This window comes from Eptesicus fuscus, chromosome 6 (genome assembly GCF_027574615.1).
Source record: "Eptesicus fuscus isolate TK198812 chromosome 6, DD_ASM_mEF_20220401, whole genome shotgun sequence".
In the NCBI taxonomy this organism is placed as follows: Eukaryota; Metazoa; Chordata; class Mammalia; order Chiroptera; family Vespertilionidae; genus Eptesicus; species Eptesicus fuscus.
Genome location: NC_072478.1, coordinates 40,284,817 through 40,309,098, shown reverse-complemented (window position 1 = coordinate 40,309,098; position 24,282 = coordinate 40,284,817). Strand labels below are relative to the sequence as shown.

General features: G+C 39.5%; 2 protein-coding genes and 1 pseudogene across 2 annotated transcripts in view; all 3 read right to left on the bottom strand.

The window, feature by feature from the left end:
• LOC103290882 (probable ATP-dependent RNA helicase DDX60) overlaps window positions 1–3,273 on the bottom strand; it is an 85,747-nt gene extending 82,474 nt beyond the window's left edge. The window contains exon 1 of the mRNA XM_054716949.1: window positions 3,250–3,273. The gene's annotated coding sequence lies outside the window, so the exon portion shown is untranslated. The remainder of the gene's footprint in view (window positions 1–3,249) is intronic.
• LOC103290889 (biorientation of chromosomes in cell division protein 1-like) lies at window positions 1,769–2,177 on the bottom strand (annotated as a pseudogene).
• Window positions 3,274–19,716: 16,443 nt separating the features above from the next.
• The window catches only part of LOC103290898 (probable ATP-dependent RNA helicase DDX60), a 102,316-nt gene continuing 97,750 nt past the window's right edge, over window positions 19,717–24,282 (bottom strand). Inside the window, exon 37 of the mRNA XM_054716732.1 lies at window positions 19,717–20,427. Coding sequence (XP_054572707.1) covers window positions 20,328–20,427 — 100 coding nt within the window. The 3' untranslated portion in view covers window positions 19,717–20,327. The remainder of the gene's footprint in view (window positions 20,428–24,282) is intronic.

The following is a 24,282-nucleotide window of genomic DNA, read 5'->3' as shown; positions in this document are numbered from 1 at the left end:
TTCTTTACATTTATTTTTGTTTTAGTAAAATGCACATGAATTTAGCATTCTACCACACAATATATCGGTATTTTTAAAATATAAAAATTTGTGGCTTTTAAAACTGTTTTCTGTTCATCCTCATATAGCTCTCTGAATAATTCCATAGTGTTAGAATTATTCTCTCATTTAACAACATCATGCAACTAATAAATTGAAGAACTGATTTTATCTGATCCAAGGCCCTTGTCTTTCCCAACAATACTACTGTCATCATTAAAGGGAAGTGGCTACTCCAGTGAGCCTCACAATTAATTTTACAAATAGCTACATAGACAAGAACTCAATTTCCTTTGATTTCCAGTTGTATTGAAATATTGCAGAACTATAGCCTTAGTTGTTCAGAGAACCCCAATAAAGTTGAGTCATATATCACCACCTATCCCAAAGAGAAATACATTTTCCTACTATTAAACTTAGAAATATACTCAAGATGATTCTGTTATTTATTTATTTATTTTTTAATATATTTTATTGATTTTTTACAGAGAGGAAGAGAGAGGGATAGAGAGTTAGAAACATCAATGAGAGAGTAACATCGATCAGCTGCCTCTTGCACACCCCCTACTGGGGATATGCCCGCAACTAAGGTACATGCCCTTGACCGGAATCGAACCCGGAATCCTTGAGTCCGCAGGCCGACGCTCTATCCACTGAGCCAAACCGGTTTCGGCTGTTATTTATTTTTTAAGAGTATCAAATGATTTTATTATAAAACTTAGGCTATTTACTCATCATTCACTTTCTAAAAAAACACAAACATGAGAATAAAGTAAACCCTCCCAAGACTTCCTATCCTCGCAGAGTAGGAAGCCACCCTGGACAGTGAGCCTGCACACGTTCCCTTTACCTAGTGCCTGAGGGTCCTCATGCATTCTAGGGTCGTGTGTTGGTCACCTCTTTGGGGAAAGGACGCTGAAGCTACAAGACTCCCGTACAAAAGGGTCACAACAACGTTAAAGCTACTTGTACATTCTAGTTTGCAGCCGAGAAACAATGCCAACAATGAGCCCAGCCACAAACCTCCTCCCAGCTCACCTCCGGCCATTCTCAGGAACTGCACCTTCGGGACTGCTCACGTTCCTTCATTGTAGCTTTTGTTTATCCCCAAAAACAAACCCTAAAACCCACACGCAGTCTCCCAGTTCAGGTATGAAGGTCTGTTTCAGCACAACCCGGGCTGATGGAGTGTTTCTTTCTTGAGATCTCTGCAGTGTCTGCTGGTGTCATCCTGGGGGCAGGCTGGCCACGTGGCAGGGGCACACAGGCCAGCTTTCCTCCTGTCAGACTCGCTCGCTCCCTATTCAGTGTGGACCCCGCTCCAAAGTCAAAGGTGAAATCACTGGCGACATTGGCCTGGCTTCATTCTGAAGTTATACCTGGTACCACTGTGAACTGAATCCACTTTGCAACCATTCCATTATTATTATTATTATTGTTATTGTTATTATTGATTTCAGAGAGGAAGAGAGAGGGAGAGAGAAATAGAAACATCAATGATGAGGGAGAATCATTGACCCATTGCCTCCTGCACGCCCCCCACTGGGGATTGAGCCTGCAACCTGTGCCCTTGACGAGAATCGAACCCAGGACCCCTGAGTCCACAGGCCGAGGCTCTATCCACTGCGCCAAAGCAGCTAGGGCCCCTCGCCATTCTTCAGTGGAGCTTCCTGAAGGTGTCAGGCCTGGTCTGAGCAGGCACCCTGGGCTGGGCCTGGGAGTCCAGGTTCTAGAGCTCTGGAGGGGGCGCTGGTGCGGCTTCTTGTTTTTCTGGGCCGCCAGGAACTAGGACAACGGCTAGTTCTTTCTGTGGCCTGAAGAGGTGGTTTCTTTTGGGATCCACCACCTGAGAAACAATTCTGTCCACTCCAGCTTCCAACACCCCCGCCTGAACCATGCTCTGCCGCAGGCCATTCCTAGGATTCCGATTCCATGCCTGCTGGTCCATACGTGTTGACAGAGAAGTATCCACTTTCTGCCGCAGGTTTTGGTAAGAGAGCTTGGTGTCCCCACCGGCCAGGCAGTCCCGGAGGAAGCTGTCACACAGGCCATGGCTTTTGGCTTTTGCGCTGTTCCTCCAGGAGCGCCAAATGCTGAGGGTCTCCGGGAGGCAGGGAAGCCGGCGATGGCACAGCGCCCGCCCCCCATCCCCCATCCCCCGTCCCCTCCCACCCCACCCCTACCCCTGCCGCCGCCATCCCTGCCCCTGCCCCGGAGGGAGACCCAACAGGGATGCTTGTCAGGGGCTGAGGGCTTGGAGATGCGCGGAGGGGCAGCAGCAGACCCAGCGGGAGAAGCAAGGGGAGGGCGGGGAAGGAGGAGGCGGAGAAGCCCACAGCAGCGGAGAAAGAGGGCTCAGAGGCAGAGAAGCAGGGGAGGAGGCAGGCATTGAGACAGCTGATGTGGTGGAATAAGCAGGAGAAAACCATGTTAACGGTACTTAAAATCTAAGTTTACAAACCACCATTTAAGGTAGGTTTCTCACTAACACCATGGTTTCTCTATCAACCAATCCTGCGGAACTCATCATTCAACTTCCCAAAACAGTTAGAAATAGATACTTAAATTAACGTGTGTGTGTGTGTGTGTGTGTGTGTGTGTGTGTGTGTGTGTGTGTGCCCCCTTTATGTTTGCCTTGGCTATAAGCCTCATGCAAAATTGTGTATCAACTTCTTTTTAATACTCAAGCTCATACTTGGAAAGTCTTAGTATGTTTTACAAATAAAATTCCATGTAAAGCATCCATCCCGGCATCAATCTCAAGTGGATATTGTAGTTTATTTGCAAAGAAATCATCTTGTCGCCGAAACCGGTTTGGCTGAGTGGATAGAGCGTCCGTCTGCGGACTGGAAGGTCCCAGGTTCGATTCCGGTCAAGGGCATGTACATTGGTTGCGGGCACATCCCCGGGTTGGGGGGTGTGCAGGAGGCAGCAGGTCGATGTCTCTCTCTCATTGATGTTTCTAGCTCTCTATACCTCTCCTTTCCTCTCTGTGAAAAAAAAATCAATAAAATATATTTTTTAAAAAAAGAAAGAAATTATCTTGTCTTGGGACTATTCCACCATTACTTCTCTACCCCAAGGCTAACTAACCTTCACGTATAAGTCAGCTCTTAGCAGTCAGTTGTTTCTTATCTGGTCCTTCAACATAAGCACTCATTTTCCCCCTCACCAATTCATCTACACACAAGGCACAGAATCCCCCTTTACCTGTGACCTGTAGTTTCCTTTTCACAGTCCAGCAGCCAGCAGCAGTCCCAAGACAGGGGGAGTGAGCCAGCGGTGATCAGTCAGAGCTATACTATTTCTCTAACTGAACCCAGGGCAGCAACTTCTCTGCATCAGCCAAGGCATTAGCTTTCGTTTCCTGGAGAGGCTAAGGGGGATGATTCAGCATGATCCCAAGTGATTTGGCCACACCCTTTAGAAAAATAAACGTGGAAGGCAAAGGTCTAATACGCCTACCTCCTTCCCTCACTGAAGTCTGGCACATGCGTGGCTATTCACTGCTCCAGGGACTTGGTCCAACCATTCCTTTAAACTCACAGTTGCCTACTCCTCCACCTTCTTTTATTTGCTTTTAAAATTCTACCAAAATTAGAGCAAGAATGGGGGTATGTCTTGGGACAAAAAATTTTAAAAAAAGTGATCTGCTTACTGAAATGGAATGTCCAGTGGAAAGTAAATAAAGCCCAGCTGCAGAGAGCTTTTGTTCAGCAGCAGTGCTCTGTGGAGAAACAGCACAATGAATCTCCCTCGTGGCTGTAATGGGACCGACCCAGAAATACTACTCCACTGTCATATGCCTATTTTCTCCATAGTTCTCATGTTCCAGGCATAAAACATTCTGAAGGCTAGAGAAAATGTGAAGGTTAGATGTAATAATCCTAAACAAAATATTTGGGGGTGGGTGGTGGGGGGGGGGAATTCTAAACAAATCCTAAATAAAATAATAGCTAACTTTACCCAGCAAGATATAAATAAGTTAATCACAGATTTTAAAGCCCCCACAAAATAGTTTACACCTTTTCTTAACCATTTCCTAACTCTGTAAAGACCTTAAATGTCTCCAATCAGCTTCTTCAGCAATAATAATAATAATAATAATAATAATAATACTTAAAAAATGGAAATAATGCCATTCTCTTTTGGGGATTACATTAAATAATAGCCTGTATATGAGACTGAGACAGCGTTTTGTAATCAAAAGAAGAGATTTGGAGCCAGACAGACCTGGGTTTACAACTATGTCCTGCGAGCCGTTTTGAGCCTCAGTTTTTTCATTTTTCAACGAGAATAATGATAACTACTTAGAGAGGTTGTTTTGAGAATTAAAAAAAATAAAAAAATAATTAACAGTGCCTGTGACACTATAAATGAGATTTCTTATGATCACTGTCATTATTTTATTATAAAATCATATTATAAAACATCTAACACTTAATAGACACTCAGTAAATAGAAGTGTTCCATTATAATGTAAAAAATATGTGGTCAAAGCTGACTGAATGCTAGCTTCTATCATGAGAAAACAATCAGAATAAGGGGGTTTGATTCTGAGACAGTAGGAGGAGCCCACAGAGAATCACGCCTTCCTCCATAGAAGCAAAGGCTCCAAGCCCAACCACCATCCTTTCTGAGGACCTCTTTTCATAGGTTGTCTGCCCGTTATCTCTAACGTGCTGACCCTCTTTTTAGTTAGGTTTCAAGCATTTAGACAACAGCACAGCTTGGGGGCTTTGCTGGTTCCTTCTACAGGAAACATTTTGACTCTTACTATAGGTTTGAATGCATCTCATGACATTAAGTTTTGAGTTCATTGCTAAAGACTCAAAGTTGGAGAATATTGGAAGAGGTGCTTTTATGTTTTCCCTCTCTGTGAGCTCATCTCGGAGGAAAGCTGCACAGAGGCGGTGATATTTGAGGTGGATTTTAAAGCACGGCTAAGATTATATAGAGCAACTGTAAGGAAATTCAGAGCCACATAAAAAGAGAATGCAAATTGTACTTTGGAGGGCACTCTGTGGACTGGTTTAGTTTGGACCGATTATTAAAAATATAACATGCAGCCCTAGCTGGTTTGACTCAGTGGATAGAGCGTCAGCCTGTGGACTGAAGGGCTCTGGGTTCAATTCTGTTCAAGCGCACATGCCAGGGTTGCAGGCTCTTTCCTCAATGGGGGGCGTGCAGGAGGCAGCCAGTCAATGATTCTCTCTCATCATTAATGTTTCTATTTCTCTCTCTCCCCTTTTCCTTCCTCTCTGAAATCAATAAAAATATATTTTAATAAATTATATATATATATATATATATATATATATATATATATATATATATATCATGTTGACAAAAAGTAAGCAATATGGCTTGAAAGACAGATTGATGCCAGATTATAGTCTTAAATAGCATCCACAGAGTTTGGGTTTTATCACTGAGATAATGTAATGGTTTTGAGTGTATAACATGCCTCTGTAGCTCCAAATATTAAATATTCACTGATGATTGTTGTGTTTCTAATTTTTATCTTTAATTTGAATATCTCTCCTTAACTCATATTTCATCTTTCAAGCTACCTACCAGCAATGTTAATGAGGCATTAACAAATGTAAAAATACCCCAAACTACAATCATTATTTCTACTCCTCAAATGTTTGCCCTGATATATCTTATGTAATTTAATGGCATCCAAGTCCATTCTTCCATTCAAATGAGAGAACTACCTCTTCTCCTACCAGACCCATACTTAATCTGCTATTGATCTTGTCCATTGTATCTCCTAAAGACCATTAGTATTCATCCCTCCTTTCTATGCCTAGCACCACTGCTTTGTTAAGGCTCTTGCTTTATCACCTCTGACTTTGACCATTTTAAGAGCCTTCCTTCCAGTCACCACATAACTGCTAGAGTTTCATTCCAGAAGAGTGGTCTGGACATTTTATCCACATGCTTCACTGCCTCCAATGGATCTCCATGAAGTATTTAACAATAATTTTTCAAAAAAGTCTGGCCTAGCCAGAGTGGCTCAGTGGTTGAGCATGGATCTATGAACCAACAGGTCACAGTTTCATCCCTGGTCAGAGTGCATGCCCAGGTTGGGGACTCGATCCCCAGTGGGAGGCATGTAGGAGGCAGCCAATCGATGATTCTCTCTTATCATTTAAAAAATATATTTATGGACTGATAAGAAAATGGCGACGGAATAGAGTCGGGTTTGGAGTCTGTTCCTGGGGCGGAGAGTCGGAGCAGCAGAGGCTCGCAGAGGGAGTGTATGTGGGCAAGCCAAGGGACAGCTAAACTCCAGGAGAAGGCGGGGGAGTGCTGGGCAGTGTTCCTCTGACCGCGCAGCACCCACAGGGGCTGGGTCCCCTCCTGGAGCTGCGGGCTCGCCGGGCGCCTCGCCATCTTGCAAGGAAAGGAGGATTTTAGGGGAAACCTGACTTTCCGCGACAACTGCAAACACTGAGCTGCGGGGAGCACCAGACCACCGGTCCCCTATCAGCGCAAACATTCGGATTCAAAGAAACTCTTCACTGCACCACGGAAAGGTCAGATTTCGCCTGAAATGAGGGGCGGTTTCTAATCCCCGCGGTGGGTGAGGGAAGCGCTGGGTGAGGGAAGCGCGGCAGCCACAGGACCGGCAGGAGCCGGGAGGTCTGTGCCTAGAAAAATCGGCGGCAGTTGGAACTGCCGTGATCCGTGAATGAGGAGGGGGGTCTTCTGAGCTGCTAACAGAAGTGACCTCTTGAAAGCAACTCATTTTAATCTGACGAGGAGAGTCAGACTAAGAATTTTCAAAGGAGTGCAGGCTCCTTAGTCTGGGGCACAGACCCACGGTCCGCACACCTGGGCTCTTTCCGACTCTGATTGCTAAGCCCAATACAGAGGTAAACCCAGGTGGAAACCCTGAAAGACTGCGGGGGGAAGGTGTTTTTTCGGAACCTGGGGACCAGAGCTGCGTGTGACCATCAGAGAGGCAGCTCTGAGGCGCATACCTCCACAAACCGGTAGTGAGTGCCATAGAGGGGAAAAAAAAAAAAAGAAAAAAGAGCTAGAGAGGCCCGGAAGTCAATTCAGAAACACTGCCACCCAGGGGCTGAAACGCTAATTGTCTCTGGTGTAATTAAAAATAAATACGAGAAATTAAGACACGGCTGGCTTAAAAAGCAGGACTGGCTTCCAACACTGAGGAGCCCTGGAATGAAGCTGAACTGAAATACCGCCCAGACTGGGAAAAAGGCGTACCAAACAGAATAATAGAGGAAGTGAATGACAGCCGCTACTGCACATTTTAGTCTTCCTATTTTTTAATTTTCAATTCTTTTTTCAATTTTTAAAATTTTTTATTCTCATATTTTTTTATTTTCATTTTTTGCATCTTTTACTTAAGAAACGAATTTTTTTTTCTTTTTCCTCACTCGATTTTCACCTTTTTAATTATTACATTTTTATTTTCAATCAACACTATTATTACTATTATTTTACTTTTTTTTTTTTTTTTTTAATGTCATTTGATTTTCTCTTTCTTTTTTTTTTGGATTAGTGTCCTACATTCGATTTGCATCTTTCCCTTACAATCGCTTTACCCTATCTCAAAGCTAACATTATGCCATTACTCTCCTCCTAACCTTTCCCATTTTGGTCCCCAGTTTATCTTAACCCTTTCTGGCTTTAGATTTTCCCTACTTTTTCAGTTTACTCCCTGCTAAAACTTCACCCTACTTATATATCTAATTCCCAACCCCCTGCTCCAAATCCATACAAACCTCTCTCTACGCTACCTTAAAAAAATTATTTTTCTCTCTGGCCTTTTGTTGTTGTTTGCTTGAATGTTGATTAGATTGAATTTTTATGCTTTTTTATGAGATAGTTTTGATTATTCTTTTTGTTGGTTTGGTTGGTTCTTTTGTTTGCTTTGTTTTTGTTTGTTTTTTACTTTTGTTTTCCCTTGCCTCACTTGATATTATCTGCTGTTGCAGTTTGTATTAATCTCCAGGCTCGTGTTGCTGGAATTTGCTGGGAATAGTGGTTGTTCTAGTGGAGTTTACTCCCCATATATATAGTTTGTTCCCCTTTTCTCTCTTAGTATCATTCTTGTCTCTCTTACTTTTTTTTTTTTTCTTTTATTTTTCTTTTCTGTTACTTCTTTTTCTTTTCTTTCTTTCTGCTCTTTTCCCAAGTTCAGATTCACACTCGTTGTTTTTTTTGTTTTGTTTTGTTTTTTTTTTCGTTGTTGTTCTTTCTTTTTACTCTCCCTCTTCCACTCCTATTCCCTAATTTGTCTTTCTCTGGTGGTTACCTTTATTGGAGGTTATTAATATCGTGAATACAATTCTGTTCAGTGCCTTGTCTGTTGTGCCTGGTTGTGTTGTATTTTATACCTTTAAATCAACGCCAGAGAGAGAAATCTATATAACCAGACATCCGGAGAAGAGAGACCATGGGGAGACAAAGAAACAGCCCCCACAGGAAAGAGAAACAGGCATCACCAGAAAAGGAAGTAAACGATTTAGAGGCAAACAACCTATCAGAGAAAGAATTCAGAGAAATGGTCATAGGGTGGCTGAAAAGGATGGAAGACAAATTCGACAATATGAGTAAGAACCAAGAAGAAATGAAGAAGAACCAAGAAGAAATGAAAAATGACATCGCTGCTGTAAAGAACTCAATAGAAAGCATCAAGAGTAGACTAGATGAAGCAGAGGACCGCATAAGTGAGCTAGAAGACAAGATGGAAAAAAATACCCAATTACAACAGCTTCTAGAAACAAAAATTAGAAAGATTGAGGAGAGCGTAAGGGAACTTCGGGACAATACAAAACAAAACAACATCAGGATAATAGGGGTGCCAGAAGGAAAGGAAACTGAGCAAGGAATAGAAAACCTGTTTGAAGAAATAATAACAGAAAACTTCCCTGATATAGGGAAGAAAAAACCCACACAAATCCAAGAAGCTCACAGAGTTCCAAGCAAAATGAACCCCAAAAGACCGACGCCAAGGCACATTATAGTTAAGTTGGCAAACACCAACGACAAAGTAAGAATCTTACAAGCGGCCAGAGAGAGACAGACAGTTACATACAAAGGAACCCCCATCAGACTAGCAACTGATTTCTCAACAGAAACTCATCAGGCCAGAAGGGAATGGAATGAAATATACCAAGTCATGCAAAGGAAGGGTCTAAATCCAAGAATACTGTACCCAGCAAGGCTATCAATCAAAATTGAAGGTGAAATCAGGAGCTTCACAGACAAAAAAGGACTAAGGGAGTTTATCACCACCAAACCAGCAATGAAAGAAATGCTAAAGGGTCTGCTGTAAAAAAAAAAAAAAAAAAAAGAAAGAAAGAAATAGGAAGCAAAGAAGGTACACAGGGGTATAGAATAAAAATGGCGTCAAATAAGTACCTATCAATAATAACTTTAAATGTAAATGGCTTGAATGCCCCAATCAAAAGACACAGGGTAACAGACTGGATAAGAAAACAAAACCCAGATATCTGCTGTCTACAGGAAACCCACCTCAAAAAAAAGGATGCATACAGACTGAGAGTAAAGGGATGGAAAAAGGTTTTCCAGGCAAATGGAAATGAAAAAAAAGCTGGGGTTGCAATACTTATATCTGACAAATTAGATCTCAAAGTGAAGGACATAACAAGAGATAATGAAGGCCACTTCATAATACTAAAGGGAGAAATCCAACAAGAAGAAATAACTCTGGTAAACATATATGCACCCAATACAGGAGCACCAAGATACATTAAAAAACTCCTGGAAGATATCAAAGGAGAGATTGACAGTAATACAATCATAGTAGGAGACTTCAATACCCCACTATCACCATTGGACAAATCCTCTAAACAAAAAATCAGCAAAGAAACATCAAACCTAAATGACTCACTAGAACAGATGGAATTAATCGACATCTTCAGAACATTTCACCCCAAAGCCACAGAATATACATTCTTCTCAAGTGCACATGGGTCATTTTCAAAGATAGACCATATGTTAGGACATAGGCAAAGTCTCTCCAAATTCAAGAAGATAGAAATCATATCAAGTATCTTCTCAGATCACAGTGGCATAAAACTGGAAATCAACTACAATAAAAACAACCCAAAGAAATCAAATACTTGGAGACTAAACAGCATGTTATTAAACCATGACTGGGTTACCAAAGATATCAAGGAAGAAATAAAAAACATCATGGCAACAAACGACAATGAAAACACAACAATCCAAAATCTATGGGACACAATGAAAGCAGTCCTGAGAGGGAAGTTCATAGCTCTACAAGCCTACTTCAAAAAACAAGAAACAATGGTAATAAATTACCTAACCCAACAACTCAAAGAGTTAGAGAGAGAGCAACAAGATAAGCCTAGTGTAAGCAGAAGGAAAGAAATAATAAAGATCAGAGCGGAGATAAACGACATAGAGACCAAAGAAACAATACAAAAGATCAACAAAACCAAGAGCTGGTTCTTTGAAAGGATAAACAAGATTGATGGACCTCTAGCCAGGCTCACCAAGAAGCAAAGAGAGAGGACCCAAATAAACAAAATCAGAAATGAAAGAGGTGAAATAACAACAGATCCCGAGGAGATACAAAGGATTGTTACAAAATACTACGAACAACTCTATTCCAACAAACTGGACAACCTAGAGGAAATCGACATATTCCTAGAAAAATACAACCTTCCAAAACTTAATCAGGAAGATTCTAAACAGCTCAACATGCCAGTAACTATGGAAGAAATTGAAGCAGTCATCAAAAAGCTTCCGGCAAACAAAAGCCCGGGGCCAGATGGCTTCACAGGAGAGTTTTATCAAACTTTCAAGGAAGAACTAAAACCTATCCTCCTCAGACTATTCCAAAAAATTCAAGAGGAAGGAACACTTCCAGGCTCCTTCTATGAAGCCAGCATCACCCTAATACCAAAACCAGATAAAGACAACTCAATGAAAGAGAATTACAGGCCAATATCCCTCATGAACATTGATGCCAAAATCCTCAACAAAATTCTAGCAAATCGGCTCCAGCAATACATCAGAAAGATCATACACCATGACCAAGTAGGATTTATTCCAGGAATGCAAGGATGGTACAATATCCGCAAATCAATAAACGTGATACATCACATAAACAAATTGAGAGATAAAAATCACATAGTCATATCAATAGATGCAGAAAAAGCATTTGACAAAATCCAACACCCTTTCTTGATAAAAACTCTCAACAAGGTGGGAATAGAAGGCTCGTACCTCAACATAATAAAAGCTATTTATGATAAACCCACAGCAAACATCATACTCAATGGGCAAAAACTAAAACCATTTCCCCTAAGAACAGGAACAAGACAGGGATGCCCACTCTCACCACTCCTGTTTGACATAGTACTGGAAGTATTAGCTATCGCAATTAGGCAAGAAGAAGAAATAAGAGGCATCCAAATTGGAAAAGAAGAAGTGAAGCTGTCCTTATTTGCAGATGACATGATATTGTACATAAAAAACCCAAAAGATTCCATCAAAAAACTAATAGACTTAATAAATGAATTCGGCAATGTAGCGGGATATAAAATTAACGCCAGGAAATCTATGGCTTTTCTATACACCAATAATGAACTTACAGAAAGAGAGACTAAAAAAGCAATCCCATTTACCATCGCACCAAAAAAATTAAGATACCTAGGAATAAACTTAACTAAGGAGGTAAAAGACCTATACGCAGAAAACTACAGGACACTGAAAAAAGAGATAGAGGAAGACGTAAACAGATGGAAGAACATACCATGTTCCTGGATTGGTAGAATCAACATCATTAAAATGTCCATACTACCCAAAGCAATCTACAGATTCAATGCACTCCCCATCAAAATACCAACAGCATATTTTACAGACCTAGAAAGAACTCTCCAAAAATTCATCTGGAATAAAAAAAGACCCCGACTAGCCTCAGCAATCCTCAGAAAGAAGAATAAAGTAGGTGGGATCTCAATACCAGATTTCAAGCTGTATTACAAAGCCACTGTTCTCAAAACAGCCTGGTACTGGCACAAGAACAGACATATTGATCAATGGAACAGAATAGAGAACCCAGATATCGACCCAAACCACTATGCTCAATTAATATTTGACAAAGGAGGCATGAACATACAATGGAGTCAAGACAGTCTCTTCAATAAATGGTGTTGGGTAAACTGGACAGATACATGCAAAAAAATGAAACTAGATCACCAACTTACACCATACACAAAAATAAACTCAAAATGGATACAGGACTTAAACATAAGACGGGAAACCATAAAAATACTAGAGGACTCCACAGGCAACAAAATCTCAGACATATGCCAAAAGAACTTCTTCACTGACACTGCCCCTAGGGCAATGGAAGCTAAAGAGAAAATTAACAAATGGGACTACATCAAAATAAAAAGCTTTTTTACAGCAAAAGAAACCATCAACAAAACAACAAGAAAGCCCACCGCATGGGAAAACATATTTGCAAATGCTATCACTGATAAAGGTTTAATCTCCAACATCTACAGGCAGCTTATGCAACTTAATAAGAGGAAGATAAATGATCCAATAAAAAAATGGGCAACAGACCTAAACAGAATATTTTCAAAAGAAGACAGAAGGAAGGCCAAGAGACACATGAAAACATGTTCAAAGTCACTTATTATCCGAGAGATGCAAATCAAAACAACAATGAGGTACCATCTCACACCTGTCAGAATGGCTATCATCAACAAATCAACAAACAACAAGTGTTGGCGAGGATGCGGAGAAAAAGGAACCCTCGTGCACTGCTGGTGGGAATGCAGACTGGTGCAGCCACTGTGGAGAACAGTATGGAGTTTCCTCAAAAAACTGAAAATGGAACTCCCATTTGACCCAGTAATCCCACTCCTGGGAATATATCCGAAGAAACTAGAAACACCAATCAGAAAGGATATATGCACCACTATGTTCATAGCAGCACAATTTACAATAGCTAAGATTTGGAAACAGCCTAGGTGCCCATCAGCAGATGACTGGATCGGAAAACTGTGGTACATCTACACAATGGAATACTATGCTGCCATAAAAAAGAAGGAATTCTCATCATTTGCAGCAACCTGGATGGAATTGGAGAACATTATGCTAAGTGAAATAAGCCAGTCAATGAAAGAAAAATACCACATGATCTCACTCATTTAGGGATAGTAAAGAACATTATAAAGTGGTGAACAAAAAGATAGATACAGAGACAGTAAAGCATCAAACAGACTTTCAAAGTACAGGGGGAAAGTTTGGGAAAGGTGGGGGAGTTATGAAATCAAACGAAGGACTTGTATGCATGCATATAAGCATAAACAATGGACGCAAAACTCTGGGGGGGGAGGGCATGTGTGGGTGTGGGGTGGGGGGTAATAGTAAGATATGTACACATATAATACCTCAATAAAAATATTTAAAAAAAAAAATAAATAAAAAATAAAAAATAAAAAATATATTTATGTATTTTTTATTGTTGATAGTATTATAGATGTCTCCCTCATCATTGAGTTTCTACCTCTTTCTTCCTCTCTCTCTAGAATCAATAAAAATATATTTTAAAAATTCCAACTGACTATGTGATGTCTTCTTCAATAATTCTAAGCAGATATAAGTCTACCTCCTCTGGGTTCTCAAAGAGTACTGTATTATATATACGTATCTCACTTACCACAATGGGTTGAATGATTAAACAAATTGTGGTATGTCCATACCATAGAAAGCCACTCAGGGAACATACTATTGATAACGCAACAACTTGGATGGCTTTCAAGGGAATTATGCTGAGTGAAAAAAAAAAAAAAGCCAATATTAAAAGGCTACATACTATATGATTCTAGTTATATAGATCTTGAAATGAAAGACAGAAATGGGAACAGCTAGTGGTTGCTAGAGCTTAGAGACAGCCTGGGGTGAAGGGATGTGGAATCAGATAAGTAGGGGAAAAGGGTAGGCAGGAGAGAGTGAGGGAGGTTTATAAAAGTACAATAAGAGGGTTATTGATGGTTATGGAACTATTCTGTACCTCGACTATGAGAGTGGATATACAAACCTACACATGCAATCAAACTTCATAGAAGTATATACACACAAATGAATGCATGTTGCGAGTGTCCCACATCCCCTGTGGTTCAGGATTCAGGTTCAAGGTTTGGGTTCGGGCTCTGGAGGAGGCTGCATGCAAATGAAAGAGACAAGACAAGAAATACTAATTTGGAAATTGGGGGCCAGGCAGAAGCACAAGGAAGGACTCTATTTTGCTCTGGCCTTTTGATCCCTTTTATTCAGGTTTTGGGGTACACCCATAGCCCTTAGGCAGGCAATTCCAGTAATAGCTGGGTGATAGCCTATCAGCAAAGATTTACATAAGACTAAGAGGTAGAAGTTGCTTCAGCTACCTTTGTCTCAACCAGACAGTGGATGTATGGCATTGACCCTTGCCAGAGCCTCAAGGTTGACCAGCTTTCCGGACTCCTTGTCCACCCCTTTCTGCTAGTGAAGGCAATGGGTGGCTTCCCACATCTCTTCCATTTCTTTTCCTTAAAAAATCTTGAAAAGTGAATGCCGCCTGAAGGGTGCGAGTCCTTTTAAGACTCTTCATTCTGCATCTGCAGACTAGAAACAAACATATGAGAACAAAAATGAGACAAGCAATAATTATGCAAGATGTTACCATTTGGGACATGGGGTAAAAGCTATATGGAATCTCTGTATTATTTTGTAATTACTTTTTCATTTGGGATATAATTGAAATATTAGGATTAGGCATATAATATAATGGTTTAATATTTGCATATATTGTGAAATGATCACAAGTCTAGTTAACATTCATATCCACACAGTTACAATTTTTCCTCTGTTGAAAACTTTTAATTGTTATGGTCTTACCAACTATTACCAGCTATTGTCATACAGTATATGACAATACAGTATTCCAACTATTGTCACAATGCTGTATATTATATCTCATGCCCTTTATTTTATAACTATAAGTTTTACTTTTAAAAAAATGTATATTTATTGATTTCAGAGAGGAAGGGAGAGATAGAAACATCAATGAGAGGGAAACATTGATTGGCTGTCTCCTACACACCCCCTACTGAGGATAGAGCCTGCAACCCAGGCATGTACCCTGATCAGGAATTGAACTGTGACCTTCTGGTTCATAGGTGAATGCTCAACCACTGATTCACACTGACCAGACTTAAAGTTTTACCTTTTGAACCCCTTCACCTGTTACATTCACCTCCCACCTTCTGCCTCTGGCAACAACCAATCAGTTTTCTGCATCTATAAATTCAGTTTTTGGTTTGGTTGTTGTTTTTTTAGATTCCCTGTATAAGTAAGATCATATGGTCTTGTCCTTCTCTTATTTTACTTACCATAATGCCTTCGAGTTTCTTCAATGTTGTCACAAATAGCAACATTTAATTCTTTTTTATGGCCAAATAATATTCCATTATATGGATATTTTTTTTTTTATCCATTCATCCATGTCTTGATAACTGTAAATAATGCTTCAGTGAACATGGAAGTGCATATAACTTTTCAAATTAGTGTTTTGTTGCCTTCAGATAATTACCCAGAAGTAGGATCATGTGGTACTACTATTTTTAATGTTTTTGAAGAATTTCTATACTGTTTTCATAAAGGCTGCATCAATTTCCATTCCTAACAATCATGAACAATAATTCCCATGTCCTTGCCAGCACTTGTAATCTCCTGCCTTTTTTATGATAGTCATTTTAACAGGCCTGAGGTAAGATTTCATTGTGGTTTTGATTTGCATTTCCCTGATGATTAGTGATGTTGAGCATCTTTTCATGTACCCATTGGCCATCTGTATGCTTTTTTTTTTTTGGAAAAATGCCTATGTAGATCCTTGGCCCATTTTTAAATTAGAGTATTTATTTGCCTATTTGTTTGCTATTGAGTTGTATCTTTATATATTTTGGATCTTAACCTCTTTTCAGATATATGATTTGCAAATATTTTCTCCCTTTTGTAGGTTTCCTTTTCATTTTGTTGATGGTTTCCTTTCTCACGCAGAAGCTTTTAAGTTTGATGTAGCCTCACATATTCGTTTTTGCTTTTGTTGCATTTGGTGACAAATTGAAAAAATCATTACCAAGTTCAATGTTAAGCTGCTTACCACCTGTTTTCTTCTAGGCATTTTATGATTTCAAGTGTTACATTCAATTCAAGTCTTTAATCCATTTTGAGTTCATTTATGTTAGTGTAAGATAGAGGTCCAATTTCATTCCTTTACATGTGGCTTTCCAGTTTTCCTAACACTATTTATTGAAGAGGTTGTTCTTTTCCCATTATATATATTCCTTTACTAGAAGCCCGATACACGAAGATTCATGCTAGAATGGGCTTTCCTTTCCCTTGCTGCCGGCACCACCTTTCCACTCCAGCCCAGCCCCTTTCTGCTCCAGGAGCCTCCTCTTTCTGCTCTGGCCCCACCTTCCCACACTGCCCAGAGGCCCAGAGAGACCAGGGGCAAGCATCCCACCCCAGTCACTCGGTGCCTGTGTATGCAAATTAACGGCCATCTTTGTTGGGTTAATTTGCATCTCACTCCTTATTGGCTGGTGGTGTAGAGGAGGTATGGTCAATTTACATGTTTGTCTATTATTAGGTAAGATGATTTGTATGTGTGAGTGTATTATTTCTTAAAACTGTATATAAATCTATAACTTTATCAAATAATTTTTAAATGGCTCTTCCAGAATACCCTTTATAGGCTCAATGTCAATATGTGTGTTTTTTTCATGTAAAAAATGGAAATAAATTATGGTGATAATAATTCTCCAATAAATCTTACTAGAAAGATTTCATAGCATTACAACAAATGGAACACAAAATGCTTTCAAAGTCCCTATGTAAACTGCCTATTTATAAATTTTCTAAGTTACTCTCTAGGTTGTTGCTAAAAATCAGAAAGGAAGCTGCCCATTAGACCCACCTCAAATAATTTTGGTACATTTTTTTTTTCTTTTAAGGGGAAACCACATTGCAAGAAGTAATCTTATACTCTTCCTAAATATTAGGGAGCCAGATTGGCAAAGACATGTGGTGGGGGGAGAAAAATCACATCTCCATGAGACTTATGAACCCAAAGTAGGAATTTGGGTTCATAAATACAATAGACTAGTATTTAATATAAACCATGACAATATATTAATATTTTGTATCATTGTAGTAGACATAAAGAATAGTAGAAACCATTTCAGTTTCTAAGAATCTTGGTGTTCAGAAATTGTTGTAGTGCAAGTTTTTAAATAATGAGAATGGATGTAGCCAGGAAAAGTAAAGACCCCTAATATGGTGCATCAATGATGGATCAGTTCCAGAAAACAGAATTCTTCCATTTCCAGACAAAATGAACCACCAGTATTTTCCTAAGCCAATAAAAGTTTTGTATAAAAAATTTCACCCAAAACATCATCTTTAAGTAAGACATCTGGGTAACAGGGCAGAGTAGACCTTCTGCTATGAGGATGAAATGCTTTGTTCACATTTAGGGTCTAAAATAGAATCTAGAACTATGACCTGAAGCTGAGGCTAGAAAGGAAAAATGATTACAGTTGACTCTTAAACAGCAATTGATTTAGGGGTGCTGAACCCTGTGTAGTCATAAATCCAGATATAACTTTTGATCTCCAAAAGCTTAATTATTCATAGCCTACTAATTACTGGATGCCTTACCAACAATGTTAACAGTTGATTAACACTTTTTGTATATTACATGTATTATGTACTATCTTCTTATAATAAAGTAAGCTAGAGAAAAGAAAATGTTAAGCAAATCAAGAGAGAAAATACATTTACAATGCTGTATTTATCAATACTATAAACTTACATTGTTTACAAGATGAATGGCCTGTCAGTACCTACATCAATATTATCTCATATGTAGTAAAAGAAATTCACATTTATTTATAGGCATATCAAGTCATACACTGATAACAAGCAGCATATGATTGATTTATGACAATCTAGTGCCGTGGTCAGCAAACTGCGGCTTGCGAGCCACATGTGGCTCTTTGGCCCCTTGAGTGTGGCTCTTCCACAAAATACCACGGCCTGGGCAAGTCTATTTTGAAGAAGTGGCATTAGAAGAAGTTTAAAAAATTTGGCTCTCAAAAGAAATTTCAATCGTTGTACTGTTGATATTTGGCTCTGTTGACTAATGAGTTTGCCGACCACTGACCTAGTGTAATTAATAGGATTGTTTCATGGTCATCTAGCCTATACACTAATAAATGATTCATTATAAAATTTTACAATACATAGTATTACAGTCATTCAGAATAGTATAATGTTGGAAACCATTTTTTTTTTAACCACTTACCTGTAATGATAGGTTGATATGTAGTTTCTCCAATTACAAGAAAGATATACTGCATTGTAAGGTAATTCTTTGAAAGGGAAGTTATAAAACAGTAAGTAAACATTATTGATTTTATATTAAATACCACTTACCTTATACTTATGTAAGAATAGGCTATCTACTTCCATACAAGCCATGCAGGTAAAGTTAAACACGTTGACTACGTAGGCAATGGTGCCGATGACGCAAGAACACCTCATACAGTTTTGCCATGAAGTTATTATTATCATACAAAGACACTCACACACATATATAACATATACATTTATTAACTGTACATTTGTAAAAAAAAAGATGATTATTTACTATTCATTAAGTGGAAATGGATCATCATAAAAGTCTTCATCCTTGTTTTCTTCACATTGGGTAGGCTGAGGAGGAGGAGGAAGGGAGGGTGGTCTTGCTCTCTCCCTTGATTCCATGGTGGCAGGGGTGAGAGAGGAGGAAGAGATAGAAGGAGCGGGGGGCAGGAGAGGCAGCCACACTCAGTATAACTGTATAGAAACACATCTTCATTTTGCCTGATTTTTTTATGTTTCTAAAAATGTTTCTATACAGTACCAGTCCTTCTTCCACCACTTGCCTTAGTTTCATTGCCAGTGTCATATAAGGGTCCGTGTTGTAAAAGAAGTCAAAGCTGTCTTGAATAATCAAAATACTTCTACCTGATTGTGTGATGTCAATTTGTTTTCTGGCTTCTTCTATCTTCTTCTTCATCTTCTGGCATTGGTTCAGAAGCACTCATCTCCATCAAGTGGTCTTCTGCTAATTCCTCTGGCACATTGCCTAATAGCTCTTGAATTTCTCTAAGATCCATATCTTGAAACCCTTCACCACAATCACCACCTTTTTTTTGCCATATCCACAGTCGCTTTTATAACTTCCTTGATTGACTCTGTCATATTTTATGGTAGTAAATAATAAAATAGACTAGTATTTACATATATTTCATGTATTCATGACATATCTAACTTTTTCTTAATTTTGTTGATATTCCAGGCTACATGATTCATTTGTGAGTTTTTTCAAATTATTGCAAATATCCAAAAAATATGCAATGTATTTATTGAAAAAATTCCATATATGAGTGGACCACACAGTTCAAACCCGATATTCAAGGGTCAAATGTATGCATAAACTATCATATAAAATAAATATGTGTGTGTAAATGGATTTTCAGATGCATAGATTGAACATAGAGAGACCAAGGGTATGTAAATTAAACCCATTTTATTACTTTGTAGTTTTCAAAGCACTTATATACAATTAAAATCAAGACAAATGATCAGCTACATTTAATTTCCAAACATCAGAGGATTTATACCCAAGTTCACATTTATAATTTTTAATTAGTAGTTTAAGATTACTGGAAGATACTATTTTAATAGCCATAAATCTAAGTCATGTAATCACATTTAGGTCCATTAGAGAGAGTCAATTTTAACTTTAGGATAGTGTAATCATTTATTTTACCCTTAATAGACACTTTACAAACTATGACATTGAGGAAAAACATGTTCAGAATATAATACTTGTTTAAGTCTCACAGAGTAAAAATTATTTTTGTCACTTACAAAGTCCTTGCATTTCCTCAATCAGTCTGAAACTAGCTGATACATAAGGATTACTATTCAAGTATATAAAGAAACCTAAACTCAAATATAATATAATTCATTCAGTGGTATTCATAAGAGAACACGGCAAGTTTGATTACAACTCTGACTCCAAAGTACTTGCTCTTTCTACTTCATCATATATGTATTTCTGAAAAAAAAAACACATGAGAATTATAAAATATGATTTGAAAAATACCCATGAAAAGATTTTAAGTGGTTTGGAAAGACTGTTTTCAGACTTTGTTAAATTTTTCAGAAAAGGTTTTGCTCAGTTGTTCAAATGCTAAGACCACATTGTCGTCTTCATCTTCACATAGCTGACGCAAGGAAACACTGCAAATGAAAATAAATATATATGAAATACCCATTTCAGAGGAGTCAGTACTATAAGAAGGCTTTTCTTCCCAGGCAGGCAAAATCAAGTAAATCTCACTAGATAATGAAATGTTAGCAAAGTATGAAGAAGAAGAAACATATTTCGCTCAAAAACCCATGCACAAAACACCAACAAAGATCACAAGACAAGTGGCAGTCTATTACTACGGCCCATGTCTATTACTAAGAGGATTCTAAAACCACCAAATTCTAAGTGCCCTGACCTTTACTCCCTTCAATAGCAGCCACACAAACTCCCCTTCTTTTCTACAAGTCGCCTATGGAACCCACAGGCAACTACCTCTCTGAAGAGCAAAATATTCCTTCCTTTACCTGGATGTATGAGAAAATAAAGAACACATGGTGTGGTAAACAGAATAATGGCCCCCCCAAAGATATCCAAATCCTAATCCCCTGAAATTTACAAATATGTTTACTTCCATGGCAAAGGAGAATTAAGGCTGCAGATACATTTGAAGTTGCTAATCAGCTGTGCTTGAGATGAGGACATTGCCCTGGATTATCTAAATAGGCCCAATGTAGTCTCAAAGGTCCTTATTTGTAGAAGAGGGAGGCAGGAGAGAATAAATGTCAAAGGGATGCAATATGACACTCTACCCACCAATGCTGGCTTTGAACATAGAAGGGGGCCACGTTCGAGGTAATGCCAGCTGCCTCTAGAAGCTGGAATAAATAATAAAACAGCTTGTCCTAAAGCCTCTAGAAAGGATTGCAAGCCTGTCTACACCTTGATTTAACTCAGTGAGATCCATTTTGAACTTTGGGCCTGCAGAATTGTAAGAATAAATTTGTGTCGGCTTAAGCCACTGGTTGTGGTCATTCGTTACAGCAGCAATGAGAAACCAATACACAGGTGACAAGAAAGGAGAGGAGATTCAAGAATGAACACTGCAGTTGGGCTGATCAAGGACTGAAAACAACCAAAATCTGGATTTTTATCAGCCTTTTATAAACGTATCTACCTTAATTCCACTAGAATTCCAGTTTTGTTTTTCCTAGTGTCTTCACTGTCCACCAAAATGAATGATCAGATCTATATTTACAACTTTTAATTTCTTCCTAGTCACAGACCTATAATTATAACTAATGGACATTTCTTCCTGAACGATATTCCACAGATATCATAACACACTATTTTTGGTTGTCAGTCCCCAAATCTCATCTGAACACTTATGTTTCCTATATATCATTAACTAAAATAGAAACCTTGGCATCTTCTCCAACTGCATGACATTTACTGACAAGTTCTTTGATTCTTTAATTTTAATTTTACTTAAGTATAGTTGGTATACAATATTATATTAGTTTCAGGTAGACAATATAGTGATTTGACATTTATAGTCCTTACAATGTGATCACCACACTAAGTTTAGTAATCATATGTCACAATGCAAGGTTATCATAATATTATTGACTATACTTACTTTCATCTCTTTCACCCATCCCACATCCCCCACCCCCCTCCTCTCTGGCAACTATCAGTTTGGTCTCTGTTTCTCTGAGTCTGTTTTGTTTTGTTTTTTTGTTTTTTTTTTTTCGGATTCCACTGTCTCATAAATATATCTCTAACCACTCTTCTTCAACATTACTTCTTTTTCCTTAATTCAGACCTTCATTTATTCTCACCTGCATGACTGTTATAGCCTTTGAGCTTCTACCATTTACATAAACTATACACCGCAGACTCGTATCACACTCATTCTTATGCACTGCCTACACATTGCTCAAAATAGTAGCTCCAACTCTAAAATATGATAATGAAGACCCTTTCCAATATATATAGTATATCCAAATTGCCTTTAAAGCTGCTTGAAGCAACTCAGCATCTCCCATCACAACCCCATATTCTACATGCCACCATTCTGCGCTTGAAGCCTATGCCTGACACATAAGGCCCTTTCCCAATTCTGTCCTTTGAAAGCACTATTCCCTCTGCTCCATCCTTTAAGATTTGGTCAAAATGTTACTTTGAGAATCCTTTCCTGAATTCAAGGTAGAATGGGTCACCTTTTATCCATCATCCTAGTACTTATTACCTTTGTAATATCTAAAAAGTCATTTTTTCTCTCAGTACATTGTAAGATTGTTTTAAAGCAAGAACATATTTAATAATTCTATATATCTCAAAAGTTTAGACTACCCCTCAAACCAATAATAATTCAGTACTTTTATAAAAGTGAATGAATGAATGATTTTCCTAGGCTCAGCTTTTGAGAGAGCTCCAAAGTCTCTGAAGTTTCTTGGAGTGCTCTGGAGACTCTAATGTGGATAACTATGAACACATAAGGAATACTCAATCTAGAGCAGTTCCCTCTGCTTCACCATCCTAAAAGTTTCATTCTGCATATAAAAAGTTCAAACATATCTGATTAATCTCAGATAAAAGAAATAAAATTACCTGATTAGCAAAAACCCCATGAACAAGGGATTCATGGCAAATTATATGTATACTAGAGGCCTGGTGCACGAATTTAGTGCACTCGAGGGCGGGGGGAGTCCCTCAGCCTGGCCTATGCTCTCTCACAGTACAGGAGCCCCATGATCGATTGCCCCAAAGAGGTAAGCTCTGCCCACCCATCTGGGGCTCCTCAATGGATTTCCCCAAAGAGTCAGGCTGGAGCCACGGACCCCCAAGCCTCACCGTGTGGAGCCACCAGGTCCTGCCTCCTCTGCGCTGTGTGGAACCGCTGGGACCTGCCTCCAAGCTGCACATGCAGCGGCAAGTCCCCGCCCACCTGCATGCGCCTCGCCACGTGCGCCCGCTGCACACGCAGCCTCCTGGTGATGGATTGTGACAGCGTGAGGGCATCACGGCATGAGGGCGTGACAACCACATAGGCTTTTATTAGTATAGACTAGAGCCTGGTGCACAAAATTTGTGCACCCGGGGTGGGGGGAGGGTCCTCCAGCCTGGCCTGTGCCTTGTCACAGTGCAGGAGCTCCACAATTGATCACCCCTAAGAGGTAGGCCCCGCCCACCCACCCGGGGCTCCTCGATGGATTGCCCCAAAGAGGTAGGCCGGAGCTGGGGGTCCTGCCTCCATGCCGTGTGGAGCCAGGAGGCGAAATGCCCAGGACCCCCAGGCAGTCCTCACTGCATAGAGCTGGGAGGAGGCAGGACCCCCAGGCAGGCCTCACTGGACACCCAGGTAGGTCTTGCCTCATGGAGGCGGGACTCCCAGGCAGGCTCTGTGCAACTCACACAGTGTAAAGCCCAGTCCCACGCACCTACACGTGCCTACTGTGCACGCAGCCATCTTGTGATGGCGTGAGGGCATCATGGCGTGACAACCACTTAGGCTTTTATTAGTAAGGATGTGTACAATTTTTTAAATATATGATTTTATTGACTTTAGAGAGAGGAAGTGAGAGGAACAGAGATATAGAAACATCAATGATGAGAGAGGGAATCATTGACCAGCTGCGACTTGCACGCCTCCAACTGGGGATCGAACCCACAACCGAGGCATGTGCCCTGACCTGGAAATTGAACCATGAACTCCTGGTTCATAGGTTGACACTCAATCACTGAACAACACCAGCCAGGCATATATGTGTACAATTTTTAAAGTGACAGAAAAAGGAACATTCATAAAGTACTGAAGTGCATGCAGACTGGAGGCATTAGGAAGATGAATATTTAACTAGGCAGCACTAGATGGTCCTAAGGAGAACCTTCTAGTGGAGCCTAGGAATGGGGGTATCCACACAAAATTTGGAATTACTTGGGTCTCCACTCGACTCTGTTAAAGATGAAAACAGGAAGCCAATATGAGAGATTAGAATTGCATA